The 21,615-nt window shown below is 42.3% G+C and overlaps 1 protein-coding gene across 1 annotated transcript in view; it reads right to left on the bottom strand.

Annotated features, from left to right (window-relative positions):
- LOC133012058 (poly [ADP-ribose] polymerase tankyrase-1-like) overlaps nucleotides 1–21,277 on the bottom strand; it is a 68,794-nt gene extending 47,517 nt beyond the window's left edge. The window contains exons 1-4 of the mRNA XM_061080025.1: nucleotides 20,704–21,277; nucleotides 19,205–19,320; nucleotides 18,097–18,205; nucleotides 11,741–11,836 (exon numbers count right to left, since the gene is read on the bottom strand). Of these exons, the coding sequence (XP_060936008.1) occupies nucleotides 11,741–11,836; nucleotides 18,097–18,205; nucleotides 19,205–19,320; nucleotides 20,704–21,253 (871 nt within the window). The 5' untranslated portion in view covers nucleotides 21,254–21,277. The remainder of the gene's footprint in view (nucleotides 1–11,740; nucleotides 11,837–18,096; nucleotides 18,206–19,204; nucleotides 19,321–20,703) is intronic.
- Nucleotides 21,278–21,615: the final 338 nt, after the last annotated feature.

Here is a 21,615-nt window from a genome sequence, read left to right as displayed (position 1 = left end):
TTAATTGTGTTTTTTAGCCACTCACCACTCACCCCCCCTATGTGTGATAAACAGCAGAATCCAGATTGTTTGTAAGCGTAGACTTCTTAGAACCAGAGGACGAATTGCTTGTGATTATTCAATGCGAGTGTGTGTCCTTCCACAAGCTTCTTTCTTAGTTTGAGCATCACAATCGAACTTGGACTGCACCAACAACAGGATACAGTGATGATGTCACTGCTATTCAGAGTCAGAGAGCACGTGTGGGGGCTTTTGTTGGTAGAATATTGAATATTTTTACGTCTGTGGGAGGTTTAAGTCATGCACTGAACTCCGTATTTTCTCCAGCGGAGGTGAATGAGTGAAAAAAAAGGAATAAAAAAAAAAAACATGTACATCAGACACGTAGAAGACACCGACGCAGATGTCTAGAGAGTTTGTGGTGATCTTTACATCTCGCCTGAATAATGCAGTGGATTTGCTGCTGTTGTGATGTTTATCTGTGCAGAGAACCTCCCGCTGTGCAGGTGTGAAAAAAAGACTGCGGGTAAACTCCGTAGTAGCCAACTTTCCGGGTGTTTACCCGCAGGTCATGCCTGAAAACGGCTCCAGATAGCGATAAAATAAAACATCAACAGAAAAAAAATGCTAATGTGTGATGGTATCAGGACGCTGCTTAGCATGCCTGAAAAGCCCCAACACATAAACAAACTTCTTTGTTACAGCGATACAAAGGAGGCACGCTTCTCCTCTTAGGAGCAAAACAAATAAAACAAAGTTAACGTCGGCATAAAGTTAATATGGATAAGATTAGATCATGACGTGTTTGTCCTGAGCGAGCTACACAAACAGAGGAGTCACGCAACAGCAGAGCAGAAACAAAACAGACCCCAGTCAGCTCATTCCTCTACATCAGTCCACCAAACACCCAGGCCGACCCAGGCCACTCGACACAATGACTCATGACAGATAATGGAAATATATTATATAACTACCAACTTCGTGAAGATAAGCAGCTTCATTGAGTCCTTTTTTGATCGTCAGTGATTAACAAAGATTTGCTTCTATTTGACACATTTTAAGCACAGATTCACAAACCCCAGGAGGAACGGATTAGTGTGTGAGTGAACTTTCTTAAATAAATTTGAGTAGCCAAATTCTGTCATTCCACTCTCACCCAGTGGCCAGCTGCCTCCACTGACTTGCTCCGTGTTGTGGAGCTGTGCAGCCATGTGGAAAACTAGGCAATTTCCGCTGCAGGAAAACGACTCAAAGGGGGGGTGAGGTAACATTGGTGCATATCTCTCTCTCTCCCTCTCTGACACACAGGCTGTCATGGGTCACTGTTAACATCACATATACTTGCATTCGTTTCCCAAAGATTTAACCTAACCCCGACCATACCAAGAGTTAGTTTTTTCACAATTTAGGGCGAGGGCTTTTGTCCCCAATTGGACAAATTGTCCCAAAATAACAGTTTTTTAGTCCCCATAATTTGCCTAGAACAGAACACACATAACTGTTTTACGTCTCTTGCTGGGTCTTTTTTTGTTGTTGTAGGTTACGAAAGCAAAACAATATCATTGTGTATCTGTGTTTGGAGAAAAATAGGGTTTGGGATCATTCATCGGACCAATTGAACAGCAGTCATGGTAATCAACGCGCATGTCACTGATAAGTAAAATAAAGCTACACACTTGGCCTTGCCGCCTCAAGAATTCACACACTCAAATGTGCACACAGGTGCCAGGTCTCCTGTGTTCCTGCAGCATCAGGACCGAGGCTTCAGAGCAGCTACAGCAGCTCTTTGTCGTCATGATAGGATGTTAACGTACACAATGATCCGAGCTGCCACCTCCTCCAGTTTCTTTGCATTCACTCGATGTTGCATCAGTTCATCTCTCTGTTCGTCTGCCAGCAAAGCCAGTCAGCATCCTCTTCCTTTTCTCCCTGGCTCTCTCTCCTCTCACTCTTTTTATATGTTCTCTTCTTCTACCTCTATCCAATTCCTTTGCTTTCTCTTCTCCCGGCCTTCATTCATCCATCGACTCTCCCCCAACCCTCCCTCGCTTTCTTAAATCTCCCATCATTTTCCAAAAGCCCATGTGACACGAGAGCACGCCGGCTAATTTTCTGCTGTGTTAAAGCTGCTTGCCCGCCACAGACCTCTCTTCAAAGCGGCAATTTATTTTTCCTCTTTATTTAAAATAGAGAGGAGGTGCTTGCTGAGAGCAGGTCTTCAACACCCAGCATGGCAGGAACATTTCTTTTAATGGAAACACTCATGCACACGCAATTTCTGTTAAAAGTATACCTTCTCAAGTACAAACTGTTTATTTCAATAGTCAAACAGCAAAAGCCAGGATAATGGAAAAATGCTTCTGTTAAAACAGCTGGAATGAAAAGTAGCGGAGGATGGACACAAGTCCTCTTTGATTCTGAAAGATGAAAACCTGTGTGGCAGCGAAAAATTCCGATTAGTACCAGATCCAGTTGATGACAAGATGACAGGGAGACCATACAAAAATGACGGAAAGCCATTTTATTCTTAGTGGATTATTTTTTCCTTGTCCCTCTTACATCAGCACATCCTTGCTGCCACCGTTTCTTTAGCGATGACAGCCTATTACTGCCGTCACTAACTCAGTCCCGAGGATGAAAAGCTGACTATGACAAAATGACAAGGGACAGTTCTAACAAAGGCAATTTAACTCAAAGTTGTTTAATTCCTCTTCAAGTTCTCCACACCCCTGCCGTGTCGTGACAGACTGTAGATGAAGGAGATCCAATACACAACTGGACTCGCTGAAGACTTGCACCACAAAGGGAAGATATATTGTCATGGTTGTAGCAGTCAAGTAGTCAGGGGGGGTTCTTGTTCAAAAGTCAAATGAAATAACTACCAAGTATCTGAAAACACCAACCCATGTGAAACTACCTCAAAGTTAACGTAGATCAAGACACTAAATAAAATTCAGAATGATCCTAGGACGGCACAAGATGACAACAGAATGATGTAAAAGGACAACACACAAAGAGACACAAAGCAACACAAAAGATAAAAGAGATGGCTACAAAAAGACACAAAACAAGCACAAAAACACACAAAACTGCCAAAAAGCAACAAAACAGAGACAGAAATCAGTGCAAAGACAATGCACCTGCACATGCAAACCATCACCTCGAGACACAAAATGACCACAGAGTGACATGACACACCTGCAAACAACCTGGCGAGGTTTGTTGTGTGTCTTCCACTCTGTTTTGCTTCCATATAGAAAGGGTAGTGAGGCTTTTACCTGTCTGTGTCCAGGGGCCTCCAGTCTGATAATCGATCCACGATATAAACTCCACTCTTTAGATCTTTTTAAATCCATCTGTGTGGCCAAAGGTTGTCCGCTCATGTCATTATGTTAAGACGAATGCTTTCTTTACTCAGGATATTGATTTGCATCTAATGCCGAGATAAATGTTCAAATGTACTTTGTTGAATTCATAAGATGTTGAAATAGATTTTTGAGGGGCAACTGAGCTGCTGCTTTAGTAACAGCAATAGGATTTATCATGGAAACATAATGGGATAATGAGTTTGTATAAACACATTTATCAATTATTTGGCGGTGCCATTTTGAAATGTTCTTCCTCTATTTTATGTTGTTTCTATGGATTTGAGCAAACACAAAGAATGTCTGCAGAGTCTGTCCACTAATCTGTATCATAAATCCTTGGGTCTATTGTTACGGTCGACAGCAGAAACCTGGACCCTTACTTATCCGTCTATCAGCAAGAGTCTGGTAAAAAGGTTACACAGATATTGCCTTGGACTGTGTGACCCACACTGAGTGTGTGTCTGCGGATTCCTTTCCATCAAAGGAAGAAATGAGAAAGAAGGATCAAAAGCTATCTTTACCGCGGCAGTGGAGGTAGCCGTATTTTATTTCTACCCCCTTGGATCAGATCAATTTATACAGCGACCAGAGTTACCGCCTTCGCCGACAGTCCAGGTGCAGGAAATATGGTCACAATCTCCCCTTCTGCTACTGAGTTATGGTTTCGAACAACGGCCAGAAAAGTGTTATTGCTGAACATTAAGTCAGAGTGAAGTTGACCTTTTGGACATAAAAAGTTGTCATCTCATTATTTTATCTCAGTAGAAATTTGTGATAATTGCCATAATTGGAACATGGATTCTTGGGTTATGGGAAAAAGGCCACCGTGACCTTGACATTTACCCTTGACCACCATGTTCCAATCAGTTTTTTTTTAGTCCAAGTAGACAGAGATCTACTGATATTACCCCCCCGGCTTTCCTGATATATCGCATTCACATGAATAGGATGGCCATGAGTTGACAGTGACCTGATCTATGACCACTGAAATCTAATCAGTTGATCCTGAAGTTAAAGCTTGATACAAAGAAAATCCCTCCATGTGTTCCTGAGACATTTCTTTCATGAAAACAGGATGGACTGATGGACAGGCGAGCCAAACGCATAATGGCTACGGTAGCAGAAAATTGAAGTCAGGTTCTGTCAATACCAATCTAGAGCAAACATCTTGCGATATCACATGTACTGTACAAGGGACTTCACTGATGTGACAATGAGTTATTTGAAAGAGCAGCAGTAGCATGAATGACAAGACACAGCCTCACAGGCTTGTTCAAGCGTGCACTCATATACATACGTACACAAGAGAATGCCAACAATGGATATATATACGGTTTCATAATGCTGAGTAATCCAAGAGGAGGTTGAGGTCAAGAAAAGGGAAGTACAATCAAAAGAAGGCGATCAAACAGCTTCATAGCAAAGGGGCGATACGGACAACATGCAGAGAAATCTCATACCGGATGCCAAATTGGCGTCTGGAGGACACTTAGCCTAAAGCAAACAGCAGGCTGACAATTCGTTTGAACAAACAACAAGACATGTCGTCCTAATCTAACTCTGCTTGTGGCACTTCAGTGCTGCAATGAGGTCATGTCGGTATCAAATACGACACAGACTAAATATGCTGTAAAAAAGTGAACACTCCTGTAGAAGAAGTAGGTCTTCGTAGGCCAGAGAGACAGAATTTGTGTGAGTAAGGGTTAAAATAACAGGGCAAAAGTAATAAGCTTGTGTGGGTGTGTGTGTGTTGACGTCAGTCCAGAGTAGAGAATTGATCTCTCTGAAGCTCAGACGCAGCTGGTCTGTGAATACCAATCAGAGGTAATTAATAGCAGCTAATGGAGTCTCTTCTCACTCTCCCTTCTCTTCTGTCTCTACGTATTCCCCTCAGTCTTACTCTCTTTTTTTTATTATGCAGGAATAATACATACAGGAATGAATAATAATTCTTCCCTTTCCTTCTTTATTACTGTCCCCAAGCTATTTGCACTCCGAGAGACATTTCAGACTTCCGTAACTCAAGTAGGTTTACCGCAGGTAAATTTATGCAATGTGCACTGAAGACAGACAACAGAAATATATGGTATGATAATGGTGAGAACAATGTACCACTGGTATAACACTTTCATTATTAGCGGATACTCTGCATAATACCAGCTGCATAATGCAACGCCCGCACGCTCCTGAAGTGGGTTTCCAAACCTTTGTCACCTGCCTCACTTCAAACAAAGCAGGAAAAAATATTTCAGCCTGGCTGTTTTCGAAAAAAAATTGGATGAAATTTGCAGAAAAGCTGTCCACAAGCCAGTTCCTTATTTGCGCAGTCAGGCTTAGAATATGTTGTAAAAGATTAACGATGTATTTACAGTGAAAAGATATCAATGCAAAAACACCAAACATTTGCTCACTGCAGCTTCTCACTGAGTAAATTGAGTAACTTTGGCTTTGGTTGATCAAAACAAGCAATCTAAAGATGTCCTCTAAGGCTGACGCTTTTTCCAAGAATCAAGTTTGAATGACTTAGACATGACACCAGATTCGTTCAAATGTATTCAAACTCCTTGAAGGGTTTGGCAGTTGCATGGTTAATCAACAAATCTATGTTTGTTACTTTGCTCTTAATAACACAACACACACATGCCATTTCTCAGATGCGTTGGTGTCATGACCCTCCTGGATTTCCTCCATTTTCATAACAAAACAATGTAACTGCCAAACTAGGACATAACGCCACACGTTCCTGGTATCTGCTTCCATTTTTTCATGCACCATTATAATAAAATTTCTCAATACTTTGTACAGCACTTTCAGTCTCATCACAATATGCTACTTTCCGCCTTTGTGGGTAAGTGCACAGTTAGCTAGTCACGCCCTCCTCCCCCTCAATGGCTCCGAGTACAAACCCACACACCTGTCACTCACTCGAATCGAGCCAGAGGTTGAAGCAACAATATGCACAATTGAAAAGGTTTCCTCTTCTCCAGGTGTTTTTTAAAAAAATGTCGTTTGTAAAAATTTATTAATTAAGATTTCCTTCTTTTTTGAGGCATAAAACAAACAAAACCGTGAAAGCGTGAGACCAAAATATGCAGATGAATATCACTAATTACAGCTTAAAACCAAGACAATTCAAGAGAACCTAAATTACATTACAAAAGGTTATAAAAAAGTATAAATAAATGAAGCTCTTTGGACAAAATCCTTAGTCTTGACGATAGTTGATAACGTTTTGCAGCGATGATTGCCTACCTTCACCTGATAAAACGAAAAGGGGGTTAAGTACCATTTCCCTGTATGAGGTCTGCGATGCACCAGAGACCGATGTAAGACTAGACCTATGTTACTGACAGAGATTTAAAGAGGCTGAGGCAGAGTGAGACATTTCAAGTGAGGAGAAAGAGAATAGATGACAAATGTCAAAGGCTGAAAGATGCCAAGTCTGATTGTTAGAGAGCTTGAAATGGATTGGGAGACAGCAGGGGGCAAGAGGACAAAAGAGCACAGACGACGAGTCAAAGGAAGTGAGAGTGACACCGAGGCTGAGGTAAGGATGAGGAGTGAATCAGGAAACGTGCTGTACTTGCAAGCTCATTAAACAGCAGCGTAAATTGATGAGCCAAGAGGGGTGGGCAATGGAGAGATGAGGGAAGAAGAGAAATAGTCGTCAAGGACAGGCCCAACTTGATGAAAGAGTCCTAATCACTGGTTTCCGGGCCAGAGACTGAGATCAATCATCGATGACGGCAAAGACAGATGTACAGACAAATCCTCGTGGTGAACCTTTCGTTTTTTAGGTTAGCTCTTCTGGGGCTTTTCACATCATTACTGCATGATTCTCTCAATTACCTAGCCGCAGTCTGCTAAAGGGATACTTGAGGTTTTTGATAACCCTCACACGTCGGAGCAGGAGCCTCAGAAAAAAACCTTTACTTGGCTGTTGGGTCAACGTGGATTATTAACGACAACTGGGTTCATGACTGGGGATTTGGGCCTTGAACAAGTTCTGTGGGAACATCTGTTTCTTGGACATTTGTGAGGAAAAGTCCAGGCAGACAGTTTCCCTGAAATTTTCAGGTGGGACTTGAGAGACATTTTAGTAAATTCGTCTAGAATATTTCCAAGTGAGCCCATGTGAATTAATTCTGAACAAGAATTTAAAGAGGTGTCATTCATGTGGAAGACAATAAGTCAAAGGTCAGATACCGGTGTAGATGTGCAGTAAACAAAAAACATGTGATTTCTGAAGCAGAGGTTATAAATAACATCCTGCCCACGTGATTTCTACCCAAATGCTTCTTCTCGTCTGAATATTCCGGACATTTTCTCCTCGCTGTGAATGAGTCAGATCCTGACAACCTTCTACTGCATTTTTCAGATGTAAAAGTCAAACTCAGGAGAAAATCTAAACTCACATTTTCCTGTCATTTACCGCAATTAATGTCATTATTGCAGCAGGAACCAAAATGGCAACTGTGCACGGTGAATTCTGTGTCCATCAAAACTCTACACCTGTAACTGAGCGCACTGTGCGTAACTCATTTTATAGGCCAGGCTAAATTTATATTCTCTTTCAGCTGGTGATGGAGAGCAGTAGCTCGAGGTTGTGCTGAAAGTGCTCGATCACAAATGCAAATTTGTTTAGCACTTCCTCAACAGTTGACACAGGAATATAAATCAGGTCGAAACATACCGGCCTCGCTCCGACATCTGATAAAAGCTGTGCACTGCCGGCCGCTCGAATCCAGCCCCTGGAGCCACTGACCATTTAGAGATAGGCTAATCTCACAGCAAATCTGCCCATGCCCTCCTCTGTAACTTGATAAGGAATAATACAATTAACTTCCCACGCCCCAATAGAGAAAGTCGCTTGCTTCTTGCACTTTTAGCTTTGAAGAATTTATATTTCTATCAGACTTAATTGCTTATTTGTTGTGTGACTGATAATGCTATGCTAATTTGGATGGGCTGTAATAGATTTATCTCGTCCAATGCAAAAGCACAATGTGTCCGATAACATGCCCAGCAAATAATACTTTATAACGTACAGCCTCTATCTTTAGGAACTCACTGCACTTCTGCCAATTAACTTGATGAAACATTCTGCACAGGCTTTTTTTAACCCTCGATCCACAATGTGGGTAATGAATTTGTGCGTGTGAGTCTGCCCCCTGGTGTGGTGTGATTAGTGGTGTGTTGTGTTTGCAACCGAGTACAGCAACAGTCTACAGGATTTCATGGTTGTGTTTGTAAAGAAGCGTATCCGGGGAGAAACTGAGCAAAGAACATTAAAGACAATTAACACCGCTCTGCCGTTTTCTTACATTTATGTTCATTATAATCAGGACAACAAACTACACGATGTAGCTTGACAAAACACTAAAACAAACTCTGTGTATAAATTAGATCAGTGTGACAGGAGTTTGAAGATTGGTTTGATAAAAAGAGAGAAAGAAACCCTCTGCTTTTCCCTGTCACATCCCCGACTAACAGGGGAACAGAGTCATTTCTGGGAGCAGTTTTCTGGATGTGGCAGAGCACTAGAGCTAATTTATGGGTCAATAGAAACTTCCATCACCAGTGACAGAAGCTGAAAGCTGTGCTGGCATGCGGCAGAAATGAGGAAAAAGATCGTAGACACAGAACGTATAGGCCAGGGAGGAAAAGGATTAACTCGTGTAAAATGAAGGTATATGTGCAGAAACACACATCTAATTACTTCTGGAAGGGTTTATCCTGCAGCAAATTCTATCACACCAATACAAAAGCCTCCCATACGCAGTAATAAAAGTGATAACTGCATGAACTGCATCATTTGAGACGGTCTTTACACCAGTCTAATCACTCCGGGGTGGCGCTGGGTGAGTGACAATGTGACAGGAGGATAGTTTAAGGTAATTAGCGCTGGCAGTTAAGAGCATAACTCATGTTTCTAGCAAGATGAATTTCTCAGTGCAGAGCGGCCGCTGCAGGAGAGAGTGACCAGTGATGGGAGGGGAGGGTCAGGGAATCGGTGTTATTGAAGAACTAGTTTCCCTGATAACCGCTGATTTTCACCTGAATGCATCAGTGGGTGTACGTGTGAAAAAGAGCTGATGCTGAAAACAGGGAGAGAGCATTCAGCTGTAACTGACTTACTGTGTTGTCCTTTTCATTAAAATGTGTGGAATATGAACCTTCTAATGGGCTTTTTGCACATTCCAGTTAGGTGTCCTGGCACTGAAATGATTTAATGAGTCATCTAATCAGTTAAACTATTAGCCACACTGAGTCATTACATACTATACACACACACAGACACACACATTTGATTTGAAGTGTGCCGTGTTTGATTTTCTAACACATATAAACCGAGGGCGATTAAAGTACTCTGCTGAATCTTTTTGGTTTTACTGCTCGTAAACCGCACTACCATGACAACTACACTGTAAAACATGCGACGTGTCTGATACAGGGACGGGGGTGAAGGAGATAACGGCATCACATGCGGCTGCGTTCAATAGTCCTGGCCCCGAACAGCCGAGGACAATAATTTTTCACGAGGCGGCTGCGGTAGAACTTCCCCCCTGGTGTTTTGACACGACACAGCTCCTCGCTGTGGTATCTCGAGGTTCATCTCGTTCACCGCGGAGGCCAAACAAGAAGGAATTGATGATGTAACGCAGTGTAAACACAGAAGTGGTGCTGGCAAATCTGATTGAGTGCCAACATCGATACTGAGGGAGCGAGACGCTGAGAGACGGTGAACATGGATATTTGAATTTATCATTTTTTTCTTTACTCACCCTCTACTACTAAACAAAAACACGAATTTACTTCAATAAGAGCCACGTCTTTCAAATGTTCCCATCTAAAAAGAAAAAGACTCAACAGCAGCAGAGACGTATGCAATATGGCACCAAGACGTTCATCAAGGGTGTGAAGATTAAAAGTGCTGACAAAACATTTAACAAGATCACACTGAAATAAAATCCTTTCAAGTTGGGATAAACAGGATAAAAGTAATTTATGTTAAAGGACATGCTTTTAATTAGCTTCTCATTTAAAGCCAAACACGAGCCGGCCCAGTTGTTATTCTGCCAGCGAGCAGTTGTAATGAGTCCTGCTGCCTTTAACAGCTTGTTCCAATAAAAGAACCAGTAAATTATTGTAGTCTCACTACACACTTTTAGCATCCTATGTTGACCACTAGAGCTTGTGTCCTGCTGTTTTATTGAGAGGAAATGTGGGGACCAAGTTATTTGGTGGAAACGCTGAGAAATAAAATTATTGAAGCTTTAAATTAAAGTAGAGTTCAGTGACTTTAGTTAACAAGGTCAAACTCTGGCCTTTAAAATCCAACACCAGTTTAAACCCAAGTGGGATAGATAGATGAGGCCACAGTCTGATTCTAAACCTGCCTGTTTGAAATGGTTTGTTGGTCCTGTGGTGATGTCGGCTGCAGCTTTCTTTGTGGAACTGTAAAAATAACCTGCAGTAACTGAGCTGCGGCAAGTGACGACTCAGTCCCCAGAACCCTGAGGCTGCACCCCCGCTGCTGCACAAAGAGTTGATCACCTGTTTATTGAAAGTTCAGTGAAGCTCGAGGATACAGAGCCCGCAACTGGAGAAGCAGTTGTCGTGAACACAACGTTGTCCTCATCGACAACGTCACGTATGCTGATGATGCCAGCTGCCACTGCTACCGAGCGCCTGTCTATTCAAAGTTTATTAATATCGAGCGTATTACGTGTCCAAATTACACCACATTCAATATTGCATTTCTTTGAGCCCTAGAACAATACATGGTTCTCGAGATAGGCAAGCCACAGACAAACACATTTCTGGAAATATAAGATTGCGCTGAATAAACACTGCTCATTAAAGGTCTTATGTCTCATTGTTTGGGTTATTACTCGAGTGAAGGAAGGAGGTAAAAAAAAAAAAAGGGGGAGCGAGGAAGGAAGAATCCAACAGAGAGAGGTTATTTATTGAGTGGCTGATCAATGAGTTCAGCCTCAGCCAGAAAAGGAGGCAGAAAAGAAAAGAATGCAGAACAAAGAAAATGTGATGTAGTGACTGGTGTGTGTTCAGGGCAGGAGGAGAATAACGAGCGTGGTGAGCAGCGCTGCCTTGCAACATAACAGGGTGACAGACGGGCAGAAAGAAGGTGGAAGTGCCTGCAGCCTTTCACACAATGAAGGAACCAATGTGGGCTGGAGAGTTGTGGACGAAATGTAAAAGAGAGAAGGAGAAGAAAGGAGCACACTAGAAACTGACAACAGCAGAGACGTACACAAACACAGGCAGTCTGCAACAGCGTTCAGTCCACAGACAATAAAACACAAAGAAGCACAGACATGTGAAATGTGAGACGGCGGCAGGACACTGACCTGTGAGCACGGCCTTGGCGGAGGGTTCAGCCAGGTCCAGGGCTGACTTGCCGTCGGTGTTGCGGATGTTGGGATCGGCTCCGTGCTGCAGCAACACTGTACAACAACAGGGCAGACACAGACAGTAGCTGAGCTCCTGAACTGACATACAAACTCCCCGACACACACCTCCTCCCAGTCCTCCTCCACCTGCGGCGCCTCCTCCTCCTCCTCCTGCTGCTGCCGCCACTGAACCGCATCCTGCTCCGTAAACTGCTCTTCCTGGACCCTTTTCTCCCCCTCGCTCTTCTCCTGCTATCCCCCCTGCTCCTCCTCCTCTTGTTCTATCTCCTGGCTCTCCCGGCAGCCCCTCTGCAAGTCCGGCTTCACATGTCTCTCCTCCTCCAGCTGCTCCTCCTCTGTTGCTATCGCTGCTCCCTTGGCTGCTGCTGGCTGCCCCTGCCCTGCGAGCCATGCTGCTGATGTAAACAGACATTGTCACAACAAGAGCGGCGCAAACGCTACGCCAGACCACAGCGGCAGGGAAACAAGAGGACCTTACAAAAGGGCTACGCGACAGGCTTAACAGCACATCCCACTTCCACGGATGATGGAAGGACGGCTGTGGTTAAGCCGTGGAAATAAATACAAGGGAGAGAGGAAAGGAGAGACAAGGGGGTACAGCTTGTCCAGGGAGCAACAACAGCAGCAGCAGCAGCAGCAGCAGCAGCGAGACGGGCAGGCGGTGCGAGCGGAGAGACTCTCGCCTCTCCGACTGACTGAGCGATGCAGCGGAGAGCGAGATGAGTGAGGAGAGGAGGGGAGAGAAGGTTGGGATGGGGTGGGTGAGAGTCAGAGAGGATGGGAGAAGGTTGGGATGGGGTGGGTGAGAGTCAGACAGGGTGGGAGTAGCGGAGGGCTCGAAGAGGGGCGGGAGAGCAAAATAAGAGAGAGGCAGAGATAGAGAGAGAGAGCGAGAGAGAGCCGGGAGGAGATGAGAGGAGAGGAGCCTCATGTGACTACCAAACAGGTATGAGCTGAATTACAAACTCTGCCTGAGCTCATTTTTTTGCTGTAAATTAGCTCTTTCCAGGGCACTAATGTCACTGCTCCGCCTGCCTTCCTCTCGGCTTCACATCCCGCTGTTGTGACAGGCGAGCCCGGTCCCGCTGCACATGCCCTTTGACTCCTCCTGTCTGCTTCAAACCCCCCCTGCTGAGACACAGCAGGGTCGATAACCCCCCCGTGCATGTGCATATAGGAGCATGGGCGTGCACCTATGCCAACGCTGACGCACACGATCATCACCCTCTCAACAAAAACATGATTGAGCGATGCACCAATCCTTCACACATAAATCGAGCAATCACTCCATCTCACACACACACACACATCTCTACGTGTTATGATACCCAGAAGTGAAAGAATATGAGATATGCCCACAGAGGGAATCGTTGCTTTCTGCTGCAAACTCAACTCAAAAAAAATCATTCACATTTCTTTCAGGCCAGTCGGAGCTGTTTGGGATTATTTTGCCATAATAACTTATGCAACAGTAATGATTGCCTACGTTAAGAAGTTATAATACATTTTCACCCCTGTCAATATATATTTATTCATTTGTTTGCTTGCCTTTTCAGCAGGATTGTGCAAGAACAACTTGACGCATTTTCATGAAACTTGATGGAAGGATGGGAAATGGGCCAAGAAATAACTCATTAAGTTTTGGAGCTGATCCGGACAAAGGGTGTTTTTTTTTCACTTTCTTTTACTTTGCAAGATAATTCATGGATTTTGATGAAAACATCAGACATGTTTTAGGAACTCATGTGAGCAATTGAGCGCAGCCATTGTAGTTGTCGAAATAGTTTTCAAGAAAAACCAAAAGCTCAATAAACAGCAACACTAGAATGTCACTAGAGCTCATAGCTCCATTAAAGCACAATGGTCCCCTTATTAATAGTTTCGTTAAGATCCATTAAATATTCCCTGGGAAATTTGTGTAAATGTGAAGACAACATCCTTCCTGTAATGTTAAAGAAATGTGATTAAAAACTCCTAGATCAGCACCAAAATGGGTTCTTCTCTGAATTATAATTTAATTGTGTGGTTTCTCAACCTTAAAATGATTCGACATTTATCGTAATAATCATTGATATACACTGATTTTCCTTTTTTGGGCCACATCGTCTCATCTGATTAAACTAAATCCCTTTTTTGCGAGGATTAGTTTCCAGGACAATGCCCATGACCACAGAGTAAATGACCAGGTTTATTTCAGCCCTCTCATCTGTGTGGGTGCACTTTTTTAAGTGTTCAAGCTAAATAGGGAATAAAACTAAAATGATTACATCATGGGAACAAAGTGCAGCTGAGGAATGAAAGCAGCAGAAAACAGCAGTCAAACCGGAGGCAGGTGCATCACAGATGTGAAAAAGAACAAGTTCGGCTTTTACTGGGTCTAAATTTAAATTTTGATCTATTTGTTTGGTGACATTTCCGCACAAGTCAACATTTAGGCATTTAAGAGCTTGAGGTGCTGACAAAAGTCAAATCTCCAACTTCCATAATAAAGATAAAGAACTCTGCGTGCAGTTTGCAACAACACGGATGGAAATCTCATGGCAACAACGAATCTGTTTGCATGAAACACCCACGACTCTTAATGTAAAGCAGGTTTTGATATGCTATGTGGTGCTTAAACTATCATTTACTCATAAGTCGCCCTGACAGAAAAAAGACATTTCCTGCTTTCCCATTTTTTCCAACATAAGAAGGTAGGAAAAATGGTAGAAATCAGCCATTTTTCATTTGAAAGAATATTGTAACGCCAATATATCTTGTCTCCCTGACATTTCATAGAGCAGATCCATCCATCCATTAGCTGTATTGGTTATCCGTTGAGGGTCAGAGAGCAGATGACTAATGAACGAACCCTGGCTCCTCTTAATCAATGGTTCCGATGTCTGTGACAAAAAATGTCCGAAAAGTGTTAAGTCTGAGCAGCTTGTGGTCATAATGATGACCAGTGAAATTAAACTGAGGAGAACTGAGGACACAGTTAAACTGTCAAACTCAGGGCCAATAGGAATGGCTGCCTCGGGATTTTCCGTGATCTTCTTTTCCCAACTTTGTTGATTAGATTTTTTTTGGACCTTGAGCTTGGAGAGATGCAGGTCAAGTAATTTTCAACTCCAGAGCGTCCGTCACACTGAGCTGCAGTTACAGACAAATCAGAGCTGATCTCACTCTCATTTAGACGACAAATCTCGAAACCTGGCGAAAGCCCACCAGACCTCCGTCCAATAAACAAGCCATCGGGGGTCATGTGATTTTTTTGTTGACATGCGTTGCTTGAGACTGCAGGAAATGATCACCAAATATTTAGGTCAGTTTTTTTTTAGCTCTGGCTCACGCAAAACAAAATAAACGTGGCCTGTGATTAAACTGCTTTTATGCAATATTCTGATTCATAATTTTAACTTGGGTTATTATTACTTGAAAAGGTTTAAAGGTTAATAATGTTTAGAAGAAAACGTAACTTTCCTCGTACTAGCCATTGCTGCCGCTCCTCTTTTCAGCCTCTGTCTGAAACTAGAAACTAAGCCCAGTCGGTTCTGATGTGAGTCTGTTGTGATTGGTCAACGGCTTCCAGCTTTTGAAGGAAACATCGCCCTCTGCTCTCTCTGGCTTTACCAAACTACATTTTAGGAGCTTTAGGAGCTGAGTTCTCCCTTAACCAAAGATTTTGAGCTTTTTAACTTTGCAGAACTTTTCTACACAGAAGACTTACATAACACCAGAGGGAAGAGAAACTGAAAAAGCAACACACGTCTGCTTTAATGGCGTCTGAATGATTTCACCTTAAACAAACTGCTCAGGCACTGGACTCGTCTGGCAGCTCTTCCAAATCCTTTGTGCACTGGATTTGCACAGCTGAGTACTCAAAGGAAATCAGTACGTCAATTCCCTTGTTAAATCTAAATGAACTGTGCTTTTGATTCATGCAGAGTTGATCAAAATAGATATTGAAAATGAAAAAAGAAACAGAACTGAACACAACTGAACTCTAAACTGAGAACAGTATTTTTAAGTCATATTTCATTACTCAGGCAAAACACATATTCAAGCGACATAATCTTGGACCATTCCCCACAGTTTACCATATGTTTTCAGACTTTCCCCACATTCCAGGCAGCTGCTGGTGTCTGATCATTTCAGGATGCTATGAAAATGAAACTTACAGACACATAAAACTTGATAATCTGCCTTATGTTTCATCAGTATTCTTATAATAATGCAGAGAAAAGCAGAACCCTTATTGCTGCACATCCAGGTCTGGAAAATGATAAGTGGAAATGTGTATTGCAGTTTCTCTTTGTGCCAGAGGGCAGCAAGAGAAGTATGGGAGCAGTGGAGGAGTCAGCTTTTCAAATTATCCCACAAATTGGAAATGTGACCTGGAAATATTTACCTTTTGAACCGCGAGAATAAAAACGTATTTATCATCTTAGTGCATCACAAAATGTTATTAAACACTATCTTTTGAAAGTGGAAGTGCTGCGACATGACAGCGCTCAGTCCTGCTCACTGCTCTGGACCAATCAGAGCTCGTCTGTGTCCTTCACCCTAACACTGTTAAAGAAGTAAATTAAATGTGGCCTAAAAAACAATTAGCGAAAGGGTTTGGAAAAACTCAAGCAGCAAGCACATCCTCTGCGTGACCTCGTCCCTCCACAGCCCGGTCACAGTGACTCAGAGAAAAAACGGCTTCATGCAAGAACAGTTTCATTTTCTTATCCTACAGGTCACCTTCTTCTGGGAGGTTCGATTGTACAAGTGTTCAAGGTCGGATTCACCAAAGCTTGTTACAGTTTGATGAATGCTCTTAAATTAACGCCTCTTATGGCCTCACCACATTTGTCAAAAAATGAATAGGGCTGCTAACAATGTGTCATCAGATCAACTGTGACACAAATATAACGGATTGACATTAAGTTAGATTCTAATTAAAAACATTATTCTAAGGTAAAGGGATGCATGATTGTGATAGAAGAAGTGCAGAGAACAATATTAAAATGGATCAAATGTAATGCTAATTCTTAGGTTTCATGATATTACTGTTTATAATCAACAAGTGGTTTGGATTTCATTACCGGTCAAATTCTCTTCTGTCACTTTTTAAGAGAAACCTTAAATCACATCTTTTCACACGAGCGCTCCATTGTTAGGTGATAACAAGCTGGTACGGAGCTAAAATCCATCTGAGAGTCAGGTTGGTCAGGATTAATCTGAATGACGTGAGAACCTACAAATGTTTCATCATATATACTGAATTCATGGAGCAGTGTGTGGGATTTAGGGAAATATCCTTGCTAAAAAACTATTAATGCACATCATGCAGCTACATAATTTGATCCTACATTTCTATGTCATTCAAAATTATTGACAAATCAATCAACTGCTCTGAGCCTCGACAACGAGATCAAAATTGTGCAAATTGATCATCGGAGATAAAATCCCTGACGCAGCTTTTCCTCTCTCTCGCTGTCAGCACTCGGAACACGGTGACACCGACTGTCATTGCAGCCTTTTGTTAGTATTTTCATTATTAGAACTCACAGCGAGCAAGGCTTTTCCATTAAGATCATAACGATTACAACACAACCGAGTGCTCAGACTTGCAGGTTTTCATGCTGAGGTGCATCGGGTCTACTTCAGGGATCAGTGGCTTGTTCTTCAGTTCATGTTTCTATGATTTACTGCTGCTGCTGTTTCTGCTGCTGCTGCTGCTGCTGCTGAACCGAGCCTGTGGTGTTTGTTTCACTTTTTAAATTAAAACTACGTTGGTGGCTGCTCATATATTGCGGGACAAACAAATCAATGCTCTTCTGTCCCCAGTGTGGGCCGAAGAATAAGCACTAACACAGTGATTGCAATTTATACATTATTTGCTGCTTTATGCTTAATTGTAAATAACAGCATAGTTGGTGGTTTATTATTGTTTCTAAAACATTACTTAGTGATTATACAGATCTCTGGAATGAGACTTTGGAGGAGTGGAGGGTGGCGGAGGCATTTAAAACAAAAGGTACACGCATATACAAACTTGAATTTAATAGCTAACAATTAGCAAAAGTATTATAGCCGCAGGTAATAAAACAACAAGGAGGAAGCAATGACATTCACTGCACCAGCAGGATTTAGGTTTCCTGTTTTTGCTCTCTTCACAACTCAGACCAATTAATTCTTACCAGGACAACAGACTAACAAACCTTTACAAACAAACCAAATGCAAGATATAGATAATTTAAAACATACAATACACACGTTTACTTGGTCCACAATATTTTCCGTGCGTGTTTTTGTGTACTTACCTATACAGACGTCTATCTTGCCTTTGATGGAGGCTTCGTGTAGCGGCGTGTAGTTCCAGTTGTCCCGAGAGTTGGGATCGGCGCCCTGACACAGCAACAAGGACACCACCTGAAAACAGCATACATAGAACATTCAACCCTTTTTATTCTGCACAAATTATTATTATTATTATTATTATATTCATTTGCTTTCGTATCAGCAAACATAAATGCAGATAACGATATGTCTGATTTCATCAATTATGTTGTCAGGCTCTAACTTGAACTTCATAGATGCCTGTGCTAATCTTTTATTAGAGTTGAGAGTTAATCATTTTAGATTAAGGAATATAAACCTTGTATTTAAAAAATAAAATAGTTATAAATTAACAAAATGTGCTTGTAAATGCCTTTGTGTTCAATCTTTGTCTTAACAAATGTACAATTTTACGACCCATAGGAGAACACCCTTAAAGCTGCTTCCTGATTTAAAGAGTCGAAGATCGGAGTCTGACTTTTCTCTGCCTGCCACCCACTACACTTTTGGTTAAAGTGAAATCAAAAAACAAAACAACAACTTTGAGCGGTTTTAGTTTGGACGCAGTGCTTTTACTCCCATCACAATGCTAATCATCCCTGTGATCATACAGCAGCATTAGCGCAGCACTTCTGTGACCACGTTGCTAAGTGCTCTCCTACAAAGCCTCTAAAGGCCTTTAACGCAACTGAAACTGTAAACACTCAACCCATCACTGTGGTTAATGGTGAGGAGGAGGAAAAAAACAAAAAAGCTTCAGCACATCTGTCACGGATAATCCAGAACATCAGCAGCAGCGAGGGGATGACCAGAATCTCAAATAAGCAATGGAAATTAATGTTCTGCTTTTCTCAATGTGATCTGTGAGGATAAATGTGCGCTTTGTATTTTTTGGGGTTGGCAGAAACTCGACAACAGCACCCGTGTATGTTTACACAGGCTGTTTAATATTTAGCTTTACCTCTGGCTTTGTCAAAATCACAACAGCACAGTGGAAAAGCAGCGACACACTATATTCCATCCTGAAAATAATACAAATGACAGAAACAAAACAAACAGATCAGCCTGAAATGTTCCCGTGTTCAGTCTCACCTCAGAGTGACCAAAGGAGCAGGCGTTGTGGAGCGGGATCAAACCGCCGTCATCCCTCGTGTGCACGTTAGCGCCCGTTTGAAGTAAGTGGTCGACCACGTCTCTCCGCCCGAAACCTGAGACATGAAGAAAAGAGAGCAGGAGATTAAATAACATTCAAAACAAGCTTTTGTTTTACCGCCTTGTTATGGATTTTTATTCTGTTCATTGTCTGTCTTCTTTTACTTCTGAGAACTTTTAGCTTTGTCATTTAGTTCCTTTTTACAAGAATGAATCAATACTTCACATCATAAAGTACGTATTTGTTTTGTGAAGCATGAGTCACAGCTGTTTGTGAAAGTTCAGGAAATGACGCTTCACTACAGAGAGAATCTGTTCTTGTTCAAGCTGCTGAGGACTAAAGAGATGTAAAGCAGCTGGGTCTCTGTTTGTCATCTTTTCGTCTTCGCTGTTGACAGAATTAAAAAGAGTCAAGTGTGGAAGAGAGGAGGGGAACTGCTCTTTTGATATCCAGGGTTTGTTTTCCTTCCTTGATTCAAATCTGCTTTAGATTTTGCATGTGGCAAAAATGAAATGCACTCCATTTTAATAGGTGTGCCGGCTCGTGTTACACCATAGCCAATGTTTAGATATGACGTCAAATTCACAAATACGCCTGAGTTGTTAAGTTGCAGGCATGACTGGTTTGTCATACAAATTATGAATACTGACCGTGGCATGAATTAATGACATGTTCCAGATAATAAAATTCAAGCTGAATATTTCCTCGTTCATCAGACATGTCTCCTCTGGTTAATATATCTATATATTTGTGTTTCTAGTGTGGTTACAAGGATTTAATGCATGTATCTAATGTTTAAGTGAGATATTGGAATAAGTTTGCATAAGATTTCATACATTCCTTACATGTGTAGAATGGACTATTATCTCTTTTTAGACCTTATCAGAATAAAGGTGCATATATAAAGTCAATTTAGCCCTTTGCAGCTGCTGGGAAGCTTATTTTAAAATGCACATCTTATAACATGTTGTTTGTACAAGAGATAGTCAGTATGATAACAAACTTAAAAAGGAACCGTCAGTCCCCTGTCTGCTTCAAATATGTTTGCATTTTAAGTTGCACAAATTTTAATCTAATTTCCAAACATTAAACAAATGCAAATCATCTTTCAGCACCAGTAACTCAAGTTGTGTAGTGCATGTGTGTGTGTGTGTCCTTCTGAACTTTATTATTGGGAAGTTCTGTTTACACAATAGATGCTTTGTTTACACTGATGAAATTTAGAAAAAGTAGTTATTATATGTTTGCCTTGTTTTAATAAAGTACTTCTACGAACTCAGTGTCATCCTGACAAACTAATTGAATACATATGAACACTTCTAGTGAGTGGCTCCAGTGTTTGTTAGCATCTTTCTGGTCACTCCAGTCCCTGAACGCATCATTGTCTGAAAAAAGTACTTTTTATTTAGTTGAAAATTTGATTTTAGGTCATTTTTACCTGCTGCGAAATGCAGAGGAGTGGATTTACGTCCCGCCATGTCTTTAGCGTTAACATTCAACACGTCCACGAGCTTCTTCACCCGGGAAACATCCCCGTTCCGACAGGCTTCAAACAGATCCCTGAAGGCACCGTTAGCTCCACCACCACCGCTGCTGCTGCTGCTGCTGCTGCCCGGGTGACCGCCACCCGACTCGGGCGTGGAGCCCGGGCTGCTCCCGGTGCCCTCGGTGGTGGTCGGGGAGCTGGGGCTGCTGCTGCTGCCGCTGGTGGTGCTGCTGCTGGCGGTGAGGGCCAGAGACGGAGAGCCGCTGCTGCTGCTGGTAGCGGTGGTGGTGCTGCTGCTGGTAGTTGTGGGAGAGGCCGGGTCTGCCTCACCGTCAGGCGGGCTCTCCATCAACCCGTCCCGGGGAGGAAGCGGGGCGGCATCGCCGACGGGTGCCGGAGGAGAGCCAGGAGGGCTGCCGGGGCCCGAGGAGCCGCGGGGCGGGGAGGACAGCAGGGAACTCGGCTGTTGCTGCTGCTGAGAGGAGCGACGAGGCGTCGCCATTTTCACAACACAACAGTCCCCATTAGCAACAAAACACTGGTGACAACTTCCGGTGGAGGAAACACAACTTCCGCCTTCACAGTTCACACTTTATCAAACTACATCAGCATATTCAATAATATCACCAAAAAAATATATAACCATAAAATAAATTAAATCAGAGAAAAATAAATATAATTAAATATAATTAAATTTAATTAAATTTAATTAAATTTAGCACTAGAAGCTCAGTCCGCTTCTGCGCAAGATAAATAAAATAATATTAAATTAAATTAATCCTGCGCAGTTCCCTTCTTAGAATCGAATCTGGCTCGACTATTTTGAGATTTAGGAAAAATACAGTGCATACATTTTTTTTTCAT

This window comes from Limanda limanda, chromosome 1 (genome assembly GCF_963576545.1).
Source record: "Limanda limanda chromosome 1, fLimLim1.1, whole genome shotgun sequence".
NCBI classification, from domain to species: Eukaryota; Metazoa; Chordata; class Actinopteri; order Pleuronectiformes; family Pleuronectidae; genus Limanda; species Limanda limanda.
The sequence above is the reverse complement of the archived record's forward strand: the minus strand, read 5'-3'. Positions and strand labels throughout refer to the sequence as shown.